At 44.3% G+C, this 24564-nt stretch overlaps 1 protein-coding gene across 2 annotated transcripts in view; it reads left to right on the top strand.

The window, feature by feature from the left end:
• The window catches only part of MED14 (mediator complex subunit 14), a 122824-nt gene that overhangs the window by 78600 nt on the left and 19660 nt on the right, over positions 1 to 24564 (top strand). For both annotated transcript variants that reach the window (XM_075679753.1, XM_075679752.1), the window contains 8 exons: positions 8309 to 8461; positions 10098 to 10175; positions 11192 to 11268; positions 12933 to 13050; positions 13891 to 14175; positions 15996 to 16146; positions 18713 to 18940; positions 24072 to 24322. In XM_075679753.1, the coding sequence (XP_075535868.1) occupies positions 8309 to 8461; positions 10098 to 10175; positions 11192 to 11268; positions 12933 to 13050; positions 13891 to 14175; positions 15996 to 16146; positions 18713 to 18940; positions 24072 to 24322 (1341 nt within the window). The remainder of the gene's footprint in view (positions 1 to 8308; positions 8462 to 10097; positions 10176 to 11191; positions 11269 to 12932; positions 13051 to 13890; positions 14176 to 15995; positions 16147 to 18712; positions 18941 to 24071; positions 24323 to 24564) is intronic.

Raw genomic sequence — 24564 nt, 5'->3', positions numbered from 1 at the left:
CCATGGTATGTTACCTTTAAAACAAGACGTGTGCACTATATATGCGCTCAGCCGAGCTGATAGCCTTGCACAGCCACGGCGGGGCTTGAAAAGAAGACTCACACCAATCCACCCCTCCCCTCTAGTTGTGCTTGATCCCCTTTTCTGTTTTCCTCGTGCAGGAAGATGGCACCTCAAGCCACCATCTTTCTCGGCTCATCCTCGCATGCTTTATTTCACACCCAAACCGTACAAAGTATGGGGTGCAATGGGATCTTATCGCACTTTAACTTTAATGGAACATGAGGCTGCTGTGCTTCAGCGGTCACTCTGTGTTGTACGATGTGAGAGGCACGTTTGCAGCAGCCGCATGTAATTCAACCATTTGGCCATCTGCGCCTGCTGAAGTTGGCATTTATTGTCTCAATATTCTTTCGCAGCAGCACTGAAATTTTGTTATATTGAAATCATGTATAAATACACTTTGTTATACTGTATTGAGGTTCGAAATGCATGGTGTTTTGTGAACAAGAAGTTATGAAAAGGTGAATACTTTTGTTATATCGAGAATTATGTTATATTAAAGTAGTAAGCATTTTGGCAATATGCTGGGATTGCACTGCCACACATTGTTTTGCTTTTGTCGATGGCCACTCTTCTGAATGCTCTTATTGAGTTATTGCTCTTGCGCATGATGTATTTTCTTATCTGAAATTTCATGAACACGGTTTGAATTCATGAACGTGGTTTCGAATTGATTGCTTGTTTGTTCTTGAATCTACATGAGTAGGGGTGATTGCTCCCAAATGTGCAATGATGCGTGCATAAATGCCAGATAAACTTGGGCCATGATATTAGGCAGGATTACTGACGACTGTGCTCACCGCTGTTGTTGTAATCTTAGTGTTTCTGGCCTTTCTGGGCGCAAGTTTGCTTAATAATGGGCTGGATTTATAACTCGTATTTTTTGCAGCATTTCTGGCGCATCACCATTGCTACAACATGACAGTAGAACCTTGTTTATCCATTCCCATTTAGTATGATTTTCTGGCACCAACATTTGTGATTGAGAATGATAAATATGACCCATTGCAGTCATACTTCCCTTTTACAGATCATACGTTCCCAGACAAATAAATCTTTTATCGCCAACGTTCAGTACATCGCCAAACTGCGATTATATGATGAATTTTTTGGCCACTAGATGATGTGTGAACAAAAAAGGCCACAGTGTGCATGCAGTTGAGAGCACTAGCCACCTAGCTCAGCAGCTTCCCTGCAGTACCCACCTGCCTGTGTCGCATGGAACACCGGCATGCACTCGGCTTCCTCTTCCAATATTGGCTAATCTTCTTGTGGGATGTCACACCTGGTCTTACCTGATCATGTGTCACATTCGTTGCACTTGCATTGGCCTGTTCAACAGCAGCGGCAAGGTATCAAGGAAGCACAAACCTTTTTACCTCAAGGAGGCACTGAATATCACTGCAGTCGTCGATCAGAACTCGAAGAGAATGCATGTAGACATTGCCAGTGAGCTTGCACTGCTGGCGTCAACTGTCATCATGTGCAGCCCGTTCAGCCTGTGCGCCATGTTAATGATCACAGCAAGCCGAGAAGGCTAGTGGCTAGATGTCTCCATCTTTCTGCATGCTAAATGTTGAAGGTCACACGTTCGAGTCTGCACAGTACAGCGCATGCGCACCTAACACCGTGTGTTTAAGGTCACACTACGGGTGCCAGGATAAAGGGCAAGCATGCAAGAGCAAGCCACCAGACAACTTCATGTTCGTTGTCTTGCAGCGCAACCAGTGTGTGAGGTCATGTGATCTACTGAGTTGTGACGGTGCGGTGCATTTGAAATAGTGAAGCAAGCAGCAGAACAAAACGTTAGTTTTAGGACGAGCACACAGGCTCCTCATCATGCCAGTGTTATGGCTGCAAGTGCTGGCGGTCATTGAGCGAATTCTGTTCGTGTGCATCTTTAGACACATGACAGCATGCTTATTTAGTTAGCAAGCGAATGTTTACTGCGATTCGTACTGCCTATGAAACCATGAGCTTTACCTTGTGTAATAGTCTGATATTACTATAGATTAGGGTTGTGCGAATAGTGGATTTTGAGTTCGGAGCGACTAGTGATTATGGCCGAATATGTTCTAATCGAATTTCGAATAGTTGTTAAAAAATACTTGGCCCAAAGGTGATATGCAAGAGCATTATTAGATGCATGCAATTATTAAGTAGACTAACCTAATTGGTGAAAATGAGACCACAATAATTTCTAGTATGAATTATTTATAAGAACACAAATATGAAAGGCTAAATGAAGTGGGACAGAGAGTTCAGTCAGTTGTCATGAAGGAATATAAGTTAGACTTGCTCTGGAAGCAGATGCTCCCTCCTGGTTGTCGCAATGTTGCCTGCAGTTGAGGAGACCCTTTTGCTAGATTCCTGGGTAGCTGGAATTGACAGGTACGTCTGTGCGACTATAGCCACCGCAGGGTAGAGCTGGGAGCCCAAGGTTGACCACCATAGGAGGAGATCCTCTGACCGACCAAGCAGTGCGGTTTGGAAATACTCATTCATTCACCTGGTTCTTGTACTGGGACATGCCAACTGACTGCAGTCTTTCCTCTGAAGGCATCTTCACTTTTGAGAATGCAGCCCACACAGAGCACGCCTCTTTGGTGCTTGCGGCGCTTTCATTCTCTGTGGCTTCTTCTGTCCCAGTCGGGTGCAGTTTTTCAACTTCAGAAAGCAGCAGGCTACTCGCCCAAACCTTTTCGCTTGGTGCCGAATGAAAAATTGCCTTATAGCGGGGATCTACCAGTGATGCCAGTACTAACAGTGGACACAGCTTCACATCCACAAACCCGGTCTTCAGACTTCGCAGGAGGCTGCCAGCAAAGGAGGCTGCCTCATTGGCTCCCGAAATGTACACTTTCAGTGTAATCTCAGTGCACTCAAGCAAGGGTATCACCTGCAAGAGTATTGGGTATGTGGTCGCAGACAGTTCTGTTGTTGCTTGATGAATGGGCTTAAGTACACTGACCAGGCCTGCCATTAGCTTCCACTCCGCGGACGACAGGTTTTCAATACTATCTAACTCGGATAGCTCTGCAGAGGTTGCAGTACAAAGCTCAAGGCACCTGGACATCATGGCATGTTCGCTCTTCCAGCGAACATGCCAAGACGTAGGTACAGTCTTGCATGACTTCGAGGGGTTAAATCCCCATATATTTTTGCATTTCTTGCAGTCGGGCACGTGCTCGAGTGCTATGTTTGTAGTGACCAACAATAGCACATGCCTTTGCACATAGCTGAAAGAAAGGTTGTGCTTGCTTTTTTGCGTCACGTGATGCAGAGTTGCAGAGTGTGGGTGAAACACTGAACCCTGTGCCACTGGGAATTCCCCACAGCAGCGACGAAGTTTCTGCCATTATCAGTGGCAATATATGTAGGCAAATCTTCTGGAAGCTCCCAATCCCTAATCACATTCTGCAGAAACTGGCGAATGTTTTCCACGGTACAGTCTTCAGCCATTTGACCGCATGTTAGAGTGTAGGTGTGCAGCACGAACTTCCTGTCCATTATGTGGCACGTCACACTTACGTAGCTCTGACAAAGGCGTGAGGTCCAGCTGTCGGCGGTCAAACTGTAGCACCCGACTCCAGCATCAATTATTGATTGGAGCCCTTTCATAATTTAGCCTTTTTTGCGACGTACAAATTGGGGATCACCGACCTAGACAATGTGGTCCTTGAGGGCACGCTGTACTCGGGAATAGCGCACCTCAGCATTTCAACAAAGTCACTTTCCTCGACCACGCTGTGGGAGTGCAAGCTGCCTGCGATGAAGGTCGCAATCTTCTCAGTCAACTGCCTCGCCTTTGGTGCAGTCAACTTTAATGTCAGCCGAAAATGCGATGAAACTGACGACTGCGGCGTAGGCTGCCTGGCGGTCTTTTGTCTTTCACAGGTGGCGCATTCTTCGTAGGCTGCATGGAAGCTCGGATGCTTTTTCGGGTGGTTTGCAAGGGTGGTTGTTGTCCCTGTTGGCGTCTTCAGTAACTTTTTGCATTGCTCACACCGTGCTTCGTTTTTAGATGGAAGTTTACAGAAATACCTCCAAACTGGGTTTTTCACACTGTCGTCTACTTTACCACGAGACGTTCATTTGAGGGATCGCCAGTCGTTTTCGCGCAGGCGCAAGTAAGAGTGGGCGCGAGAGAGAAAATCTGGGGGCTTTTGCTCCTTGAACATGTGACTCTGCCAAGGCACTTTAAGGGAAGCTGAAACACTTTTCGAAAAAAATGAGTTCTCTGCGGCATTCTACAGTTTTGAGTCCCCTGAACATGAATATCTGGTTCAAAAAGGGTGGAAACAAACGCAAGTGGCTGTTTTTTCATGAAAACGCGCACCAGCGCCTCAGGGCATCGCGCGAACGCCGCTGTTGCCCATGATTGGTCGGGGCCGCTGTGACGTCATTCGCGGCAGTCGCCGGTCGGCGCCGCCGTTTCGGAGCGTAGCACGCTGTTCTGTTCTGGCTTCATAGCTGAGTTGTAAGCATTATGGAATGTTCTCGCTGTCTCGGACAGATTGTATTTTCGCCGTACATGTTCGAACCGAGAGCCGATACGGAAAACGATGGCGGCAACGGCGGCAACGACGATGTTGAGTGTGCCAACAGCGAGAGCGATGTGTGCACCTTCTCGCACGTTGGAAATCTTAGCTCGTACGTATGTTGTTGTTATTTTTTCATGTAGCTGCACCTTCCAATGACGGGAGAAAAAATGCGCTAAAGTGTCACTGGGAACATGCTGCTGGAAGAATGCCGAAGCACTAACTTCTCATTAGATTGTAAACACGGGTGCAATTCCGCGATGTCAAGCACCTTGCCGCTGCTTGTCTAAAGTCCCGTGGTTTTTTGAGTGTTGATACATGATCGCGAACATAAGTGCCGCGTTTTAAAGCGCGCACATGCAGTGCTGCGAGGTACAGTCATGGAAGTTGCTTATCATACACATCTAGAGATGGCCAGAGGTATTATATGTGCAATATTCACACTATGGTTCGACGACTTTGCGATTGTGGCTCGATCAAGAATCGGTATGCGTGCTCCGTGCTAGTGTTGACATAAAGATATTAGGCAGTTTTAGCTCCGCCTTGTGGTAAACACGATAACTGCAACCGTACGTCGAACGTCACTAGGCAAGCCTATACTCCATTTCATACCTCAGGTGCAATGCTGTGGAAGCTACGCACGTAGTCCGGTCACCAAAATTTATTACTGTGTGCATTTCCGTCTATGCTTTGCAGCATGCCAGCGGCGTTCTCTCGCGCGAGCATGCACGTGAAGCTGCCGCGACGGGCTGCAATTAAAGAATGCCGAAAAGAAAATTGATTTAAAAGAACGTGTTAGCAGCCGTATAAGTACACGGATTGTTTCTATGGGTAAATTCTTTTTTTTTTCATTCATATTCGTATATTTCATATTCATTTCATTCATATTTTTTCATTTCATTCATTTTTCATTCATTTAATTTTTTTTTCATTTCATATATGGAAAACTTTCTAAAAAATCGGCTCAAGAAACACCAAACTTTTTCTAAGTGCGAACGCAGCCACTGCAAGAAGTATCTCAAGCCTCCACAGAGTTGCACCTAATGTATGAAACGGAGTGTAGCAACGCTAGCAACAACGCATTTCCGCATTTGTCGTAAGGCTATCCGGCTATCGCGGAAATGGGCCGAGCACAGCACAGTTGATTTCGTCAGCACGAACTTATATCTCCTCACCGCACAGACCCACTGCGCTGCAAGCTTCTTGTCCTTCGGGAACCTGTGAAACACCAAATCGTCTCGCCCGCCTGTGTTCGCGCAGCCGAATGCTGTACAGAACGAGGGCATGTTGGGCGCCCTTGGCTGTAGGCACTCACGCAGCACAGAAGGAAAGAACAGTTTTCGAAAATCGCAAAAGAAAACAAACGTGAGCAGCCGCGGCGGCAGATCTCTCGTAGCCTCGTTCAGTAAAGCGCAGGACGGAAAGAGGCATGCCAGCACATGCCAGCACGCCGGTCCGGCAGCTCGGTCCCCGCGAATGACGTCACTCTCGCCGGATCTCTCCTCTGGCAACCACCTCACCCGGCGCTCCGGGAAGCGATGGGGGCGTGTCCGCGGGGGTGATTTAGAAAGCGATTTCTGCCCCTTATATTAACAAAACGAAGAAAAAAAAAATTCGGAACCGTAAATTATTAGGTCTGTTCTTCCCAATCCCAGCAATTCATGGAAATTGAAAACCGTTTCAGCTTCCCTTTAAGGAGGAGGTTTCTCAGCACGTGTTGTATGTGTTTGTCCCCTAGACATTGCCGTGTCTGCTGGCTGCCCGTGCAGTGAGGCAGTGGGCACAGATGCCCCATTTGGTGATCGCTGTGTCTGAAGGGGCAATGTTCAGACTGGTGTTGTATAAATCGCGGGTCACTTTTTTCGTCGCGACGATAACTTGCACATATACAAGCACTGCTCCAGAAGGGCACATGTAACCGGCAAATGGAGGCCTCAGGAGAGCACATGAGGTTATACTAATTAAGCAGGTGGCGCAGGTTCTCCAAAGGGGTAACGGGGTGATCAAACCTGGAAGCATGGAGGCCCGTTGGTTGAGGCCACGGAGGCAAAAGCATGCTAGGGGTGTTCGCATAAAAAATTGCCTGTCCGTGATAGCGGACAGCCGATCTTATAACCCCTGGCATTCGCAGGCGTCGGCAGCGTCCTGGAGGCATCATTTGGTGTCCCGGAGGCGCCGTCAATAATGCGAACTAATGACATGTTACAATTAGTAAACAACACGATTGAATAAATATATGTATGTCCAGTCACCAACTTGTGACGCTAAGTTCAGAGCCACCGCGCCCCAGGAATTCTGCAACACCAGTCATAAATTTGCCTCTGAAGGTATGTCGGACAGACTTTCTCGCACCTGCGGCACTGGTGCTGGGCCAGTCATCGTCACCGGCGGCCTTTCAGCTACTTGCGTTCAACCACGGTTGCTAAGGCACTCTGCTCTGCCTTCTAAATTTTCAATATATGCGGCCCAGGCTCTACTACAGTCGCTACTGCTCCGACAGAAACATCTGTGCTGTTATTTACAAGGTACATCGCCGTAAGCCGCGAGAAAGCTACGATCCGCCACAACTGACTTAGCCCGCTGCTTCGCCTACTTTGCCACGCCGGCAGCAAGTGTCCGAGCTTAAACAAGCTCGATCCCACTCCGCGATGCTGGCACTCCTAGGGACAAAAGCCTACAACACACGCTAAGCCTCGGCTGCAGTACCTAGGCAGAGTCATATATCCAAGGAGCAAAAGCCCCCAGGTTTTCTCTCTCGCGCCTGCTCTTATTCGCGCCTGCTCACAAATGACTGGCGATTCCTCAAATGAACGTCTCGTTACTTTAGCGACGAACAAGGCTTCCGCCATTTTTAACTTTGGCAATGTCGATGTCATTCTCATTCGCTGAGCTTCAGAACGTTGGCCTCAGCATATAGTTTTCTATGGAAATATTATAATAAATGACTACAATATTTAAAAAAACGGATAAATTAATGATGTGATCATTTAAAAGAGAAAATGTGTCGGATCAAAATAAAAAAGTTATCTTTATCAGGACCTCATATTCTAACTGTAGATTTGGTGCTGGTGAGGAAAGACTGCTGGCAGCAAACGCACCCTATGCCAGCGTTGTATCGGCATATCGTTACTCTTCCTTCTTTTTGCAAACAAAGTCAATTGAATGATTATAAATAATATATTTGAAAGCTCCCGACTATATATTTATACAGTTCTGCCGAATGTCTGACTTTTTTTTATATTAAAAGCTCTGCTTTACCAATTATTGGACAGTAAACAGACCCACGACCGTGGATTTGCCAACACTTTGAAAAGCATGAATATTACAACTGCCCTCAAATCGAATATCGAATAGCGTATTATTCGAAAGTACCTATTAGAAAATTCTAATATTTGCACAGGACTACTGTGGATGCTTCACATTTTGAGCAAAACTGCAATATTCTTTAGTGACTTCGGATCGTACGTCTTCCTGGCTAATACGTTTTTCTCATGCTTCTTTCTTCCGAGCTTACGAAAGAGGTTCCACTGTACTTCAAGTTTCAGAAATAGGTTTAGTGTCATTCACAGTTGGTCTTAGTTGCAGCAGACTTGCAGAAGTGCCTGTTGTGAAAATCTCTTTTTCTTTCTTTGTCTTTTTTTATTTACTTCCGCCATTTGAATAATGCCTTTTTGTCAGCTTTTCTGTTGGTGGCTTGCTTTCAGGTGACCATCTACTGGCGTCACTCAGAGAAGCGCTTCCACCTGGCTTTTGGTGTTGTGGGCCACACTGCTTCGGCCAGCAACCCACACACTGTGGTCGCTCCACAGCTCCAACACGAGTTCAACCAGCACCGTTCGATAGCCACATTGGTTGAGGTGCGTGTGTGGAAATTCTGTTCTCATTATGCCGCATGTGCATTTTGTTGAGCTGTAACGCTATTGGGCACAGGCTTTTCTCCTGAAGTATTTCTGGCTGGTATAAGCCCTAAAAGAACTGTGTATTGGCTCTGCAAGGATTTGGTACACATTCTGTGTCTCAAGGTGGTGGATGTCACAAAAAAAAAAAAAAGCAAAATAAATGACATTAAACAAAATACAGTTGATCCCTTATAGTATATCAAGGATATATTATAGTATATCAGGGATATCAGCACTGCACTAATATAAGCCCATCGCTCGTTGCACTAGCAGATTGGTATTGTAGCAAAACACAGGGCTAGCGTGCTGATGCGCTTAACGTTTCATTTTCTATGAGAACAATGTATATAGTTTGTTTTGTTCACTTAAATTCGTTATAGTGGAACAGTGGTCTCGTATTTCAGCGAGTACACTCGATGACATGCTGCTTTTGACATCATGCTCAGTGCCTTGATTCAAGGCACTGAGGATGATCTCGGAATTCATAATTCACTTATTGAGAAAAATAAGTACAATGTTTTTATTGTTACATTGCTTCAAAAATTTTTGCATGCGAACCTAAACCGTTATGAACTGTTGTGGGTCAATTTCCTTTTTTGTTCAGGAGCAGAATCGTAACGGAACATTTTTCAATGGAACGAAACTAAAACCAGAACGAAAAACATTCATTCTGGCACCCTGCTGAGAATAATGTAAAAAATTCTCACACTGTACATTATGCCAGCAGTCTCCCAGCAAAATGCTGTGCAATGTACAAAAAGAACATTTTTGTTGTATGGGAGCACAAATATTGTTATGAGCCGGAGTTATGTGAAAGTAGCTGTTGAAGTGTAACGGACAAGAAAGAGGACGAAGTATCGCCCAGTCTGCCATCTTTGTTGTTGTGGCCCCGCTTGCCATCTTTCCCAGTAGCGTAAATAAAGCCCTTCAAAACCACTTTGTAACATCATTGGTAAAGATGCTGGGTTCAGCTGAAGCACATGACAGAACTTCACAGCGCACATCTTGTGGGCTGTTCAACCACATCGACTGAAAGGCCTGCTGGTTCAGCCTTTTCTACCTCAGTATTGGTTGTCCTGACCGAACTCCGAGACTCTGGCACCTTCTTCAGTAGTGACACCATGGATGTCGAAGACTGGCTAGCCGAATAAAAGCGAGACCACAGCAACTAAGATTGCAGACTGGGCCACACTTAATCCCCTATCCTGCGCACTACATTTCAACAGCTTCTTGCACATAATACTGGCTTGTAACATCACCAGTTTGTGTGTGATAATGGCATAAACTTGCTTTGCCACTGCAACTCTTAAATTGAGGCAAGTCTTCAACTGTTGTGAATGTGTCAAGAGTAGCATGAATGTGTATTGCACCCTAGGATGTGTAAGGCACATGCACAGTGCGAAGCACGTAGAGCATACACATTTGCCTGAGGCCTTTTCATCTGATCGTAATACAAAATTTAAAAACTTGCTTTTATTTTATTACCACAGTGCATTTCTTTTGTTGTGCTGCTGTAAACTATTAATCTCTGCCTTTGTGATCTGTAGGCAGCAGTTGAGTGACAGTCACTCTTGGCAAATGTCTTACGTTCCAGGTGTTGAGAGACACCTATGCACCACTCCTTTCCCTCACCAAGCTCCCATCTGCGCCTCAGCTCGGTGTCATCAACAGCGTAAGTGCTATGTCAAACTGCTTGAAAGCCGAACATAGAACGTCATAAAGCTGAACAAGTTGGTAAAGTTTCATGGTACAAAAAGTGAGGCATATACGACACAAGAGGGACGGTAGTCTTTTTTTCTTTCTTGTGTTCGTGTTTTATAAGCCTAACCTTCTTGAACATAGTATTTCTTGTTACAAGGTTTTCTTTTTATGGTCCTTGCTTCTAGGATGGAAGTGTTTCACCTGAGTTGTTAGTGAGAATTCTTTGAGATGGCAGCCAGCAATGTGATATGCTGGGAAACCAAGTAGTGCAAAAGTATGAAGACACAGCATAACAATGCACAGCACATTGTGTTGTACTTTGTAGCTGTCCGTGTTCTTTCCCAGATAGGCTAACCTGGTGAAACTACATACCTTTTTTAGCAGTGTGTTGTTTCATTCTGGTTCATCATTGAATATTTGGGCTTTAATTGGAATTGCTAATTAGTTTCAATCAGGCAATCAATAGTCCACAGGTAAATAAAGCTTTGAACTGCAGTGTCTCCATTGACCATTCCTGTAGACATAAGAGCCGTTATTCTTGCTGCATTTTTGACTCGTTTCTACTGCTGTTTATACAGAGATAAAGGAATTGAATGTGCTATTTGGGGTAAAGTAAGCGAAAAAATATAGTTTTGGGACAAGCTTTTGTGTTATGAATCACATCATGATATAACAGTGAAACAGATCACTGTATGACTGTATGATTTGAAAATCGCTGAACTAATGTTGCTTGACTTCTTTGTTTTGTGGATTGGTTTTTTAGGTGCTTGTGTGAAGAAACCTCCGAGTGCAGTTGCCCCTTTTTCAAATTTATTCTATTTTGTGTACTTACTCATGTACCACACTGCTAAGATCTTGCATAAGATAGAAGTATTTATAAATAAATAAAATTATAGATATAAATGATTATGTGCTAAATTTCATGAATCTCTTTTCATAGATGATGTATATGTTGATGCAATCACATCTCCTCTCGATTGTTTGCAGAGGCCTCAAGTTCCAGTCCAGACATTTGTCATAATTCCTCAGTCATCGACTCATCTTCGCCTTGTATATAGAAACACGTATCCTTTATCACTTCGTGGTATCATGAATCAGTGCTAATATGCTGTGCTCAATAAGCCTCTGTAGCATTAAGTACTAGCATTATGCGCGTTAGCTGTTTATTTAATGCTGCATCTTTCTGGTCATGTGAAGTTTGGACACATCCTTTTAGCATCTGCCTTTTCCTTCTTTTTTTTTTCATAGCTGTTTCTTGGCCTAATTTGACCACTCAGCAGACATAAAAACAGTCAGATAACAAGAAATGAAGAATGTAATCAATGATGCTTTATACTTGGAACTAAAGTGCAACCTTAAATGGAAATATGCACTTAGAGAAAGAAAGCTGCTTTTTTTAATGCTTGACTGTGCCTCAGCCATCCATGCAGCAGCACTGACATGCTGGTTATGATCATTTCTCAGCCAAAAGTACATATGTATCATTTTTTGCTAACTGAGAACTTGATAAGAGTGCTTAAAATTATTTTAAAATTAAAATACACAATTTTCTATGCTTTTATTTATCTTTATTTTAGTTTTTTTGACATACAGTGGAATCTTGATAAACGGAAATCGCCAAAGCTGCCCCTTAAACGGAACACCATCCTCATGGTTAGTTGGCTTTGTATTCATGCAATTCAGCTTTGTCTCTCAATAAATGGAACTACTCCTCCTCCTCCTCCTCATCATCATCACCGTCAGCCTACTCATGTCCAGTGCAGGACGAAGGCCTCTCCCTGTGATCTCCAATTACCCCTGTCCTGCGCCAACCGATTCAACAACTAGCACCCGCAAATTTCCTAATTTCATTGTCCCACCTAGTTTTCTGCCGTCCTCGACTGCGTTTCCCTTCTCTTGGTACCCATTCTGTAACTCTAATGGTCCACGGGTATATAACCTGTGCATTACATGACCTGCCCATCTCCATTATTTTCTCTTGATGTCAATCAGAATATTGACTATACCCGTTTTCTCTCTGATCCAAACCGCTCCCTTTCTGTCTCTTAACATTATGCCTAGAATCCTTCGTTCCATCACTCTTTGCATGGTCTTTAACTCGTTCTCAAGCTTCTTGGTCAGTCTCCAAGTTTCTGCCCCATATGTCAGCACCGATAAAATGCAGTGATTGCGCACCTTCTTTTTCAGTGATAATGGTAAGGTTCCAGTCAGGAGCTGACAATGTCTGCCGTATGCACTCCAAACCATTTTTATTCTTCTATTAATTTTCTTCTCATGATCAGGGTTCCCTATGATTAATTAACTTAGGTAAACATACTGCTTCACAGACTCTAGAGTCTGATGGACGATCCTGAACTCTTGTTCCTTTGCCTAGTTATTCATCATTATCTTTGCCTTTTGCATATTAATCTTCAACCCCACTCTTACACTCTCTCTGTCTCGGCGATCCCGAACTCTTGTTCCCTTGCCCAGCTATTTGTGATTCTCTTTGTCTTCTGATACTCCCGATAGCTTCTGATAACTCCCGATAAATGGAACTAATTTCTCTGGTGCCTTGAGGTTCCGTTTAAGGAGAGTCCACTGTAGGTGCATTTTTTTTTTCTGATGGATTCAAGTGACTGTATTGCCTATTTGAATGGCACATTGCACATCACATGCCAACACGCTAACCTGGAACTTCAACGATGACTTCCTGCGAGAGAGAACCTTCCTTAACCTGTGAGCACAGTTATGTCCTCGATATTCAGTGCCGGCCGGAGGGCTTTGTGGCAGTCAGGGACGGCGCATACAGCAAATTTGATAAAACCAAGGCTGTCGAGGATTTCACCCCAATTCAGGGACTGAGGGTAAGTGCAGTGGGCTTTCCCGAATGCCAAATTGTTATCATTTCTCGTAGAATTGCAGTGTGAATAAAATTTTGCTTGTACTTAGACAAAGTGATAGTCTTCAGGGCATTTAAGCTTGCCTTCATTTAGTTGTTGCTGGTAAATAGGAAGTGTGCTCAGTGGCACTTAATGCATGTGGCTTGCCTCACTGCATAGCATTTTGTTACTGACTTCAAGGGCTTTGTATATCAAGTGACAATAAGAGGTATGAAGCTTTTGGATTTCTTTACTTCGTGCCCTGTAGTGTGTGTGTGTGTGTGCTTGCTTTTTGTTTCCCGTGATCATAGGAAAGTCAAAATTATACCTGTGTAGTGCAGGAATGCTTATGTACCTAAATTTAGGTGCATGGTAAGCAACCACATGGGGTTGAAATTAATCCTGTGGTGTTTTTTGTTGCCCTTATGTTGATTTTAGGTGTTGTAAATCCCACAGTTTTATTTAAGGAGGTTAGGATGGACAAGGTGGAGCGAGAGAGAATAATGTATAATATTTAAACGCTGGCTTGATCCCTATTTGGGGAAATGGGTATGGGGATAGAGGGCAGGGAGATCAGGCTGTGTGGCTCACTATGCAAGCTTCACATATAGTGAAGCCTCATATAGTGAGTTAAGCATCCCTCTGATGATAACACATGGTCGAACCCAGTCCTCGAAGGGTGTCACCTCCTTGGGCTGCTACTTTTCCCAAAATGTCTTTAGTCCATCACATTTCCACTTGAGGTGTTGAACCGTCGGAGTTACCTCCCTCGTGCACACATTGTGGGCAGAGTGAATGCATAGATGGGGCTTCTTCTTCTTATAGGCTTTCCTGAGCAAGTTTGTGGATGAAAGTGCGTGCCAGCTGCGAAGGCGTTCCCAGTCGGAAGATGACAATCCTCCATCACCTATCCCTACACTTGAAGGTATGGATTCCTTTTTGGGGACTGGGCTGCGGCCAAACTCACCAGCTCAGCGTGGGCAAGATAGCAGTTCAGCCGCTGCTGCTGCAGTGGCTGCTGCCACAGGTGGATTGCGCTTCCATCATCCTATGACGCCACCCTCCAATCCTCACACACCAGCCTCGCCCCACCCATCAGTGTTGTCTCAGGTGAGATGTCTTTTAGAGTGGTCATGAGTTTACAGCCTTGTATTAGGGTATAACCGGCAAAGCATTTGAAGCTCTTTGGGGCAGCATTTGAAGGTACTCATCAGGCTAGATCAACTTATGTAGTCCTCCCCCCCCCCCCCCCCCCTTTTTTTTTAAGGAGCGCAGTGGGGGTCTAGAGCTGATGGGAATGCAAAAACAAAGCACTGCAGCGTACAAGCCGCACCTGTGAGACAGCTGACATGAAACATTTATGGGAATGCTCAGACTGGTCAGGGCTACTTATGGCATGCTTGAGTACAGCACTGCTGACGCATGTTAGCAGGCTGATATAGGGGCTTTTGAAAAATATTGTTGTAAGCTTCCTGAATTGTTGTTTGGCTTGTCCGCAATTCTGCCAGCGGAGCGCTGCAGGTGTCTGCGCCCATCACTGGGTATGTGCAGACGCATGCATGACCTACCTCTGTTCACTTGCACTGTACGAAAGAAAAGGCTTGTAGCACTTGGCTGCTGAGCTCTCGAAATGCTGATAAGCCAAGTGACAGCAGGGTGCTGAACAGAGAGCGATACGCTGAGTTTTGATCCTCACAACCAACTGTGTGTGTGCAGCATTTTAGTGTGACCGGGCTATTTGGGCCAGCATGTACTGAGAGCTTTATGCTCTGCCATTTACATGTCATTCCAGCATGATGGTACGTTTTCCGTGCTGGCTGAACTAGTGGTGCATGCAGACACTCGCATTACATCGCCTCCTAGTACAGTAAATCCCCGTTCACTCAAAGCTGTTAAAACATCAAAATGAATTGCGATAAGTGGAGTTTCAATATAAGCGAAATTACGAAAATAGAAACCCACTGGCCATGCATAGACCACATGGAGCCTTTCCAAAATACCGCAAGTAGTAATAATTTCCATAACTTTTGCATGCATTGGCACTGGTGACGTCGGTGTCTACGGGCAATGGCGTGCTGCCATTGTGTCAAAATAGCATACTTATACAGTCAAAATGTTTGATCCTAATGATATATTTGAAGCCAGTCATCAGAGCATAGCTGTTTTCAGACATCAAAAATGCTGACAGTGCTACTTTCTGCATTGTGATGAATTAGGAACAATTTAACTTCAAAAACCAAAACTACAGAAGAACACAATTGTCACGCCTTTAGCAGATGACCACAAGTCGTGGCATTTGCACCTCACTGTTGCGCGAACATAAAGCAAGCGTCTTTAGCAAACTGCAATCTCGTTGAAACATTGTGGTCTTGCATGCTGGCTACTTTTGGGTGCAGCGTGTCAGTCATCCTGCCCAAGATCAGGATTGGTATGCTGTGACCATATTGATGCATCACTGACAGTGTCCTCAATGAGAGGGGAAAAAAAAAGAAAGACAGACTCTGAGCTCACTGCTGTCATGAGGGGCCATAACAAAGTGACAACAAGTAGCCGAGTAGACATGTGCGAGCAGTAATAGGCAGAAAGATGGGAGAAAGATAAGCGAGAAGCGCAGCTCAGTATAGTGTCTCGCTCGGCAAGCGAGCTGCTGCTGGGTAAAAACTGAGTGCAAGCAATGCTGCCGATGCTGCCTCGTTGCCTTTTTCCTGGCATTTTCGAAGTCGATATTTCGAGATACTTGGAGTCTGGTGCAAAAACTTTCCGAGATAAGAGGTGAAAAGCACATGGGTTGAAACCGCGACTGGAAAAAAAAAACCTACTACACCGATATTTTAAGAGACCAGAGTTGATGAGGGTTTACTGCATTCCTTGTGCGAGACACCATAGTGCTCTGCGCTACTACGAGATGTGTTCTGTTGTCCCCAATGCAGGCACAAAGCCCTGGGCATCTCTTTGGTGCTGGCTCCCCTGTGAACCCCCTCCATGCCCCCTCGCCATCCTTTCTGGCTCCATCACCTTCGCAAGTGCCCATGCCCAGCCCTGCCACACAAGGATACATGGCATCCTCTCAGCAGCAGCCTGGTACGTTCCACACAGCATTCACAACACATACAAGGAGTGTAGTGCTGATGCATTAATGATCTGATTGTCTCCTTTCTGTTCATTGTAGCATCATCTTCACTTTAATTAGGTTACCTACCACAGTACAAATAATCTCAGGATTATACAAATAGAAATAATCTCAGGAGTACCGCAGGGTAGCATTCTTGGGCCTTTGGTCTTTAATTTATACATAAATGACATAGTCCATATGCCTTCAGAAGGTAAATTTATAATTTATGCTGATGACACTAGCATATTTGTTTCGTCTTCATCAGATGCCGAACTTTTTCATAAAGGTAATGTCATTTTAGAGGAAAAGTTGGCGCGACTGGGCCTTGCACGCATCCGGTGCAGAAAATAGTCCGAGCCGTGTCACGTGCATGCATTCTCATGGCGGGAGAGAAGGGGAGGTAGAGGGAGGCAAACGCTCGAGCTGTACCGATAACCCGTGAACAGGTTCGCGTGTTTCGGTACGGTCCCTAGAATATAACATTCTAGGGACCATAGTTCAAGGGCTTACGGAGAAAAGAACGAAGTCCTCGAAAAAAGGGACTTCGCACTCACAGCCCGTCTTGTGTATGATTGCGCGGCGAAGGGCGCGGCCATCCGAAGTCTCTCCATGCGCGCCCGCTGGCGAGCTGGCTCGGGCAGAATGGGGAGTGCAAAATATGCGAGTAATTTTTTTTTTCTTGTAAAGCTGGCTAAATATTAGGGTGGCGCAAATTATGCGAGGGCGCAAGTTATGCGGGTAAATACAGTGTACTGTCACTTTTGTGTGCATCCATGGACTTCGTCAGGCATCAACTTCAGGAGGATGAGTAATGAAGCAGACTTGTTTTGCTGTTTTGACTGTTGTGTGTTTTCCAGCAAAGCACATGTTGCCATGAAATTTAAGAAAATGTCCTTTTCTGAATTCATTTGCAGTGCAATGTTCTGATGTGTTAAGTTTTACAAATAATCAGCCACTTGTGTGAGCAGATTGGCCAGCCAAACTATCTACTGAAGGTATGTGCGTTTGTAGCAGTCCCAGTATCTCACAATGTAGCCTGGTGCGTACAGCACATGATAAGTATTTATTGTCACATGTTCAGTAAGTGAACAGTAAACAAATACCCTATTTACTCGAATCTAACGCACACTTTTTTTCCGATGAAACAGGCCCAAAAATTGTGTGTGCGTTAGAATCGAGTACGACCCTAAATCTGCGTTACCATATCGCCATCGGCATTTCAAAATAACCGCCTCGTACATGCTTCGAGCCTAGCTGCCGTAGCTTCCTCCATGTGCCGCAGTACATGTTCTTAGGCAATGCTTCCTTTGGCTTATGTTAGTGCACCATCCATCTTCCCGTTTTCTGCATTTGCTCTATCAGCATGGAAGTGCCAACTGCAAAGACATGCCGAGTTTATCACGATACCGCAATTGAAAGGAAAGCGATAATGTGTGCGGAGACGGAAGGAAATCTGGACGCACCGCGGGCGTTCGGAGTTCCCAAAACTTGCGTACGGGACTGGCGCAAACAGGAGAGGCGTTCTACACCGGCGGCTGCTACGTGCGGCGCGGCTGCGCGGCCCCCATCTTGAAAGCGATCTGCGACGGAGACAAGAGTCTACGCATCTAGGTGCACCACGCTGTGTGCTCGTTGTTTAGTTCGCGTTGAAGCGAAAGGCCGCACAAAGGTCGATTCCCTCGCTCCTGCTACCCCACTTCCTCGCTCCAGCGTTTTGATAAGAGTTTTTTCCGGTCATTGAGTTAGATGTGTTGATGTTTGCCTGTGTGCACGTGACACCTTGCTTGTTAATTTAGCTAGTAAGCGTATGTTTAAAAGTTTATACGGCCGATAAAACTACTATCCTTACTTTTTCGTATAGCTGTCTAGTAATTTGGTATCTAATTGGTGCTTCGCCTTTCGGGTGAAACTGCGACTTTTTTTATTTATGGCAACTTTAGTGCATTGGGATTAAATCTTTGTATTTTCCAAATGAGAGAAAGTAATATTTCTGTATGAAAGAATGAGGTGCGCGGTACTGTAAAGGACTTCTTTGTTTTTTTTAGGTCACGCACGTTACAATTGAGAGCGTAGTTTCTTTTTCCTTCTTTTAGTTGCGGAAAACGGGTGCGCGTTACAATCGAGGGCGCACTAGAATCGAGTAAATACGGTAACCTAATTTGTAAAGGCAGTTCTGCCAGAGCTGAACCTGTGTCCTTTTGATTCTGCGACAGGTGTTCAGCCAGTTGCACCATATAGACATCAGCACCTGCATGCACGGAGAGGATCAACGCCTTGTGACAGCATCACACAGCAATGGTGTATGAGTCTGAATGATTGAGGGACATGTAATGGTAGTGGTGAAATAGAGCATGCGTGAAAGCACATGAGTATGTCACCTTGAACAGTTCAGTTTGAGGTTATGGCACTAAATGCAGGGATTTTATGACACATTGGAGTTATTTTTACTGTTGGGAAAAGCAGTCGTGTTGTTACAGTGCTTGCTTGTAGCTAAGAGGATGATTTCAAGACGGCAGATGTTCTGCTGGGGTGCAGGTAGCCACCCAGAGGGTGGGTCTCCTTTTCCCACACCGGGGGGCTCCACAGGAAGCATGTCACTGTCGTCACCAATTCCTGGTACGTGGCCGGGCAGCCCTTCAGTACCGCGGCCATCCCCACGCCTGGCACCATCACCACATGCACCCCCGTCAGTTGGCGGTGCTCCCATGCACAGCCCCCAGACAGGTGCACCTCTTGACCACAAGCCACCTTTGCCACCTCAAGGTGAGCCAAATATTGACTGCTTGATTCGAGCATTAGACCTAAGATATGGCCTTTGTTATGTGTACATTTAGGAAGTGGATGCACATTACAGTTTCCTGTGCAGCAATTTTCCTCTGCACTAACTATGAAATGGTGCAACGTAAACTAATGCAGAAGGGAACATTTTGTGTTTGTTCAAATGTAGCTTCCTTCAGACATAAATTTGAACGGCCCTTTCTGCTGCCTACAACATACCTCCTGTAACGAAGAATCTGTCTACTAACACTTACCTGGTTTCGGTGCAAAAATGAGAAATGTTATTGGCATTGACTGGTGTTTCCTTCCATATAGGATGCGACAAGAGCATCAAGTAAGTGCATCGAGTGAGGCTAGATTCGTATGTTCTTCTTACTGAGCAGCAAGTACTAGCCCACTTTTACCAAGAGGAGAGGTACGGAAAGGTGGAGAAATATGTGCAAATAAAGTACTGCTACTTGTAGCAGTATCACACAGAGATCCCTGAAACCGCTCCTTGTGGCATCACACATGGTGGCATTGACTTGCCGAAGCCAGCTTCTCATTTAGGAATGTTGTTTCATATGAAGCACTATTATTCATTATTATTATTATTATTATTATTATTATTATTATTATTATTATTAATTATTATTATTATATTATTAAATTATTATTAAATTATTATTATTTTTCATTATATTAACATTATTCAACCTAAAAACCTCTGTGGCACAATTTTCTCTGGAGAGCAGCCAAATCTGCAAAAAGATTGCTACATCATTATGCAGCACTGTCTTGACAGTGCCATTGTTGCTCTAGTTTGGCCAAGTTCCACTTAACAATTTTATCAACTGATATGTTATCCTTTGTTCCTTTTTTGACTAAATGCTGAGAAGGTTTTAAAAGGCCATTATACCTGTCTAGCATTGTATGTGTAATGTTTCATATTCCTTTACTGTCCCTTTAATTAAAGGAGCACTTACGGGAAAATATTGTGTACCATTTTTTTTTGCATTTTTAAGTAGCTGCGACTCCATAATTACGGTACAAAGCCTCACTGTCTCAAGAGCACCACAAATATTTAATTACAGCACTTTTTAAGCTACCCATTCAAAACATGTGTCAGGCACAGTACGACTTTGGAGATGAAAAAAAGAGAGAACACATCACCAAAAACAGAGGGGGCTGTTAGTTGGTTTCACAAATATCTTGGACCCCGGCATTCAACCCACTGTTGTGATTGAAGGGCGTACAATGATCACATTGCCAAAAGCTGTCATATCGGCCCTTCCACTTGTGCGCTTTTCTTGAAAGTGCATGGAGAAATGCTCTTCCCTCTTGTCCTATCGAGCGCTGAATGGACTTGGCTTTCCGCAGCACAGCCATAGCATGTGTGTGCATCATGGTATCTGGTACCACAGAATGCTGCAACAGGTTTCGATGATGTGATGAATATCTTTTTTTTTTTCATGTCTGAAACCACATTACTCTAGATGCATGCTTTGAAATGATCGCATTAGGAGTTACATAATTAATTATTTGTTGCGCTCTTGGGGAATTAAGGCACCACAGCATAATTACTGTTTCAACGGCTATCCAATAAAGCAATAAAAAACCAGGCAAAATCTCTCTGTCTATACTCCTTTGATGAATCAACAAGTATCAGCAGTGCCAGTAATAAAAGGCAGATGTGCCAGAGTTGATGACACTGGTACCTCATTACATTGCTAGCAGCTGCTAAACCATGCCAGCTGTTTTTGTAAAAACTTTCCTTTGTTGTTGGTTTGAAGCAAGTATATCCCCTTCAGGTGCCATTTAATTTTGTTTGTTGGAGCTTTATTTCAAACAAAAATTCTTCCATCTTATGCTTCTTATGAAAAAGCTTTAGCTCTGGGTGAACTCCCTGTTCAGATAATACAGTCAAATCTCAATATAATGATTCACGCGGGACTGCCGAAAATCGTTTGTTATTCTGAAAGGCCATTTAGTGAAAGCCCCAAAATTATAACCAGTCCACCCATCAACCCATCAGTTCATAAGTTGGCACTGTTTGAGCTATCCATGAGGGCGACGCTGTTGGCTCTCGGCCCGTGCTCCTGCTATTTTCCATAGATTTTGCTGCAACGCACCACAAAAGCACCATATAGTAAGAGTGACGCATGCAATGCAGATACTGATGCTAAGAAAACTGACAAAAAGGAAGCTCCATGTCACGTCCAAATCGCAATGTTCCTTGTTTGTTTGTTTTCATATTCCTTGCCTTGGATACCTGAGGACACCGCAGCTGTCTCACTCGAGGTGGACACCCTAACTATTCCAAAGTGCAAGCACGTGTTAATGACACTGTCTGGAAAGTGCAAAGTAGGACTGTGTGACATCCCTGCGAGTACGAAGTGTGAAAGACAGAAGAGATGCGCCTCCGTTGTTAGGCGGCACTTGCCTGGGTGGAGCATTTGCTCGCAAAGCCCGATGCATTGTCACCTCGGGAATAGATGGAAAAAAAAAATGAAAAAAATCTGTCCCGTGCATTTTTTTATTGAGCACAGTCTCAGGTTGTCCGAACCCGCGCGCTGTGGCGTTCGCTTTCTGCGCCTTGTCGTCACAGGTTAGTCTGCCCCCCGGTGTAGTCTGCTGTTTTGGCTGCCGTGAAATATACATGGAAATCTAAGAATCCCTAAATTTCGGAATATTAGTTCGTAGTACTGAGGCATTGTTAACATGACATGAAAACTGAATAACAATCATTATTCTGAAAAGTTCAGTATTCTGAAGTTCGTTATACCGAAATATTTTTACATTGAAGCCATAAGTCAGCTGGGTATTTCTGAAAAGTTCATTATTCTGAAAAGTTCGTTAATGTGGTGTTCGCAGTAACGAGATTTCACTTTAGCTGTAAAACGGAGAAATGCTTTTATAAGACAACCACTGGACCAATTTGAATAAAATTTGTGGCATTTGAGAGAGAAAGTTTATTCTAGTAGCACTAAGAAGCAGAATGCTGATTTAGGGGCTGTAGTTCTTTACGAAAATTCCCATAAGCTATTAGTTTAAAAAATAATTGAAAAATGAAGCTTACAAATTTATAGCTCTGCATCAAAAATATATATCACAGTTCTGTAACTGCATGTGTTAAATCATAAAAAGTGGACTAGTTTGATTTATGAATTTGCAGCTTACGTGAAATTGTTACAATGCTTGCAAGCGTTCTGAAAATGTTCTGTTTACTAATTAGAGTGGTATATTTCAAGTTCGTATGTACCGTATTTACTTGCATAACGAATGCACTCACATGATGAGCACACCCCCCACTTAAAAAAAGACTTCAGAAATTTAGATCACCTGAGGTTCTTTAACGAGCACCTAAATCTAGGTGCACGGGTGTTTTCGCATTTCGCCCCCATCGAAATGTGGCCGCCGTGGCCGGGATACGGTCCCGCGACCTCGTGTTTGGCAGCCCAACACCATAGCCACTAAGCAACTGCAGCGGGTCCCCACTTTTCCAATGAAAAAGTGTGTTTCTTCTTTTCCTCGCATAATGATCGCACCCTGAGCTTATAGCTGTGAAATAGGCGACACGCAATATGGTTTGCCGTCCAATGAGGCATCCGACCTACCGAGATGCCCGGCAGCCAGATCCAAGGCATTCTGACGTGCCCTAACACTGGATGAGGCACCTGCCGTCTGACTGAAGTAGGAGACAGGATTCAGCGTCTGTTCCGGCGTGTTGGACGCCTTATCGGACAACGAATCATAAAGGTGGCTGTGGGAAGAAAATCATTCTAAATTTTAACAAACACATTGAACGCACCCCCCAATTTTTTTCAAATTCTTCAAGAAGAAAAGTTCATTCATTATGTGAATAAATATAGTAATACATCAATGTTGTCCACTTGAGAGGTCTTAATAGGTGCAGTTTACAGAATATTGATACCATTACTTATTATACTCAGTTTCAGTGTTGAAACTTGGCACTCAAATCATTTTTCAGTTTTGCAATTCAGTGTTTGTAAAAAGTTACTGCTTAAATAATAATCTGCGTCTTACAGTCAATAGATTTTAACTTTTTCTTTTAAACGCAACAAAACTAATCAAAATCGATGCATTGGCTGCTGAGAAAAACTATTTCTCTGTTCTCATATAGGATTTGTATAGGAGATGCCAAGCTAAAGGTTCCTCTTTAAAAATATCCAGTGCCTTAGCAGTGTAAGAATTTCTACTTCAGCGAGTTTTGTTGCCTTTACAAATATGAACTTTATCCCTGAAATCCTGGAATACTTATGGTGCTGGAACAAAATAAACTATTTTGAGTCGGTTGTACTTAGAAAATACTAAGTTACTTAAGTAATCCTAGTGCAGAACATTAACACTACTGTAAACAGTGGAAGACAACCTTGCTGCAATATGATGGCATGCTGTCACTAGCAGTACACATCCACATGTAGTCTTTCAACGCTTCACTGTACAATTCACATATATTAATCAAATTTGGGGCTCAGATTTAATCAGATCTGGCTTATTATGCATGCAGTCTGCGTTAAACATTCCTTTTGCTTCCGATTTTGATCTTGGGATGTATGGTTGTGGACAATAGGGAATAGAGAGATATTAAATGCACGATCGCCGTTCACTCGTTCTCAACGCACACTGCAATAGCTTAGTTGCTCTGGCGTAGCGCAGCTGAGCTTGAGGTCGCAGATTCAATTCCATCTGCGGCATTCAATGGGGTTTACGTTTGGCTGGTCAAACTTGAGTGTATGAAACACATTTGCTTGGTTCATTCAGCGTTCCGCTCTTGGAGGTGCTTCTACTTTCAGCCTGTAAGTGCGATTGAGGTTCGACAGAAACTCGATCACATAGCTACTCCAATTGCTCTGCGAACAGCCACCACATTCGGGAGGGACAGGCTTTCTCTGGCTCCAATCTCGAGAGGGCTTGACATTGCTGCAAACTGAATGTGAGCGCAGTAGGTACCAGTTGAATGAACGTATCGTTAGAGATAGATGCATGTTAAAGAACTCCAGGTGATCAAAGTCAATCTGCTGTTCCCCGTTATGGCATGGCTTGTAAACAGGATGTGGTTCTAGCATGTTAAACCCCAGAACATAATTTTTTTTTTTTTGCTTGTTCTTGACAGGTTTGGGAATGCCTGGAGGTGCGGCCCGAGTGCTTCCGCAGCGCTTATGGGCTGCTGCCATACCAACCCTGCTTTCACACAAGGCGCTCGACTTGGCCTGCCAGAGTGGGGCCGGCCATGGTGGACCCATGGGAGCTGGGGCACTCATGGGAGGTGGCGCCCTGGCCCCGCACTGTTCACCGCTTGAACGCTTCCTTGGCTGTGTTTTCATGCGCAAGAGCCTCCATCGTGTGGTTCAGGGAGATGATAATGTAAGCATTGCTCAGAGACACGATAATGTGAGCATTGTTACCATAATAGCACTGGCATTAATATTTGCGTGGCTCAGTCAGTTTTTCACAAATGTGTTGGCAAACCTCTGGTGCGAATTGCCAGCTTTGATTTCGTATTCATATCTTGTTCAAAGCATGGTAAAGCTGTGCTTAACACTTTCCTGTCCGTGCCTATGCCCATCAATAGCCCATTACAATGGTTTCAGCTTCAAATTTTGTTG

Source organism: Dermacentor variabilis, chromosome 2, assembly GCF_050947875.1.
Source record: "Dermacentor variabilis isolate Ectoservices chromosome 2, ASM5094787v1, whole genome shotgun sequence".
Lineage (NCBI taxonomy): Eukaryota > Metazoa > Arthropoda > Arachnida > Ixodida > Ixodidae > Dermacentor > Dermacentor variabilis.
The sequence above is the reverse complement of the archived record's forward strand: the minus strand, read 5'-3'. Positions and strand labels throughout refer to the sequence as shown.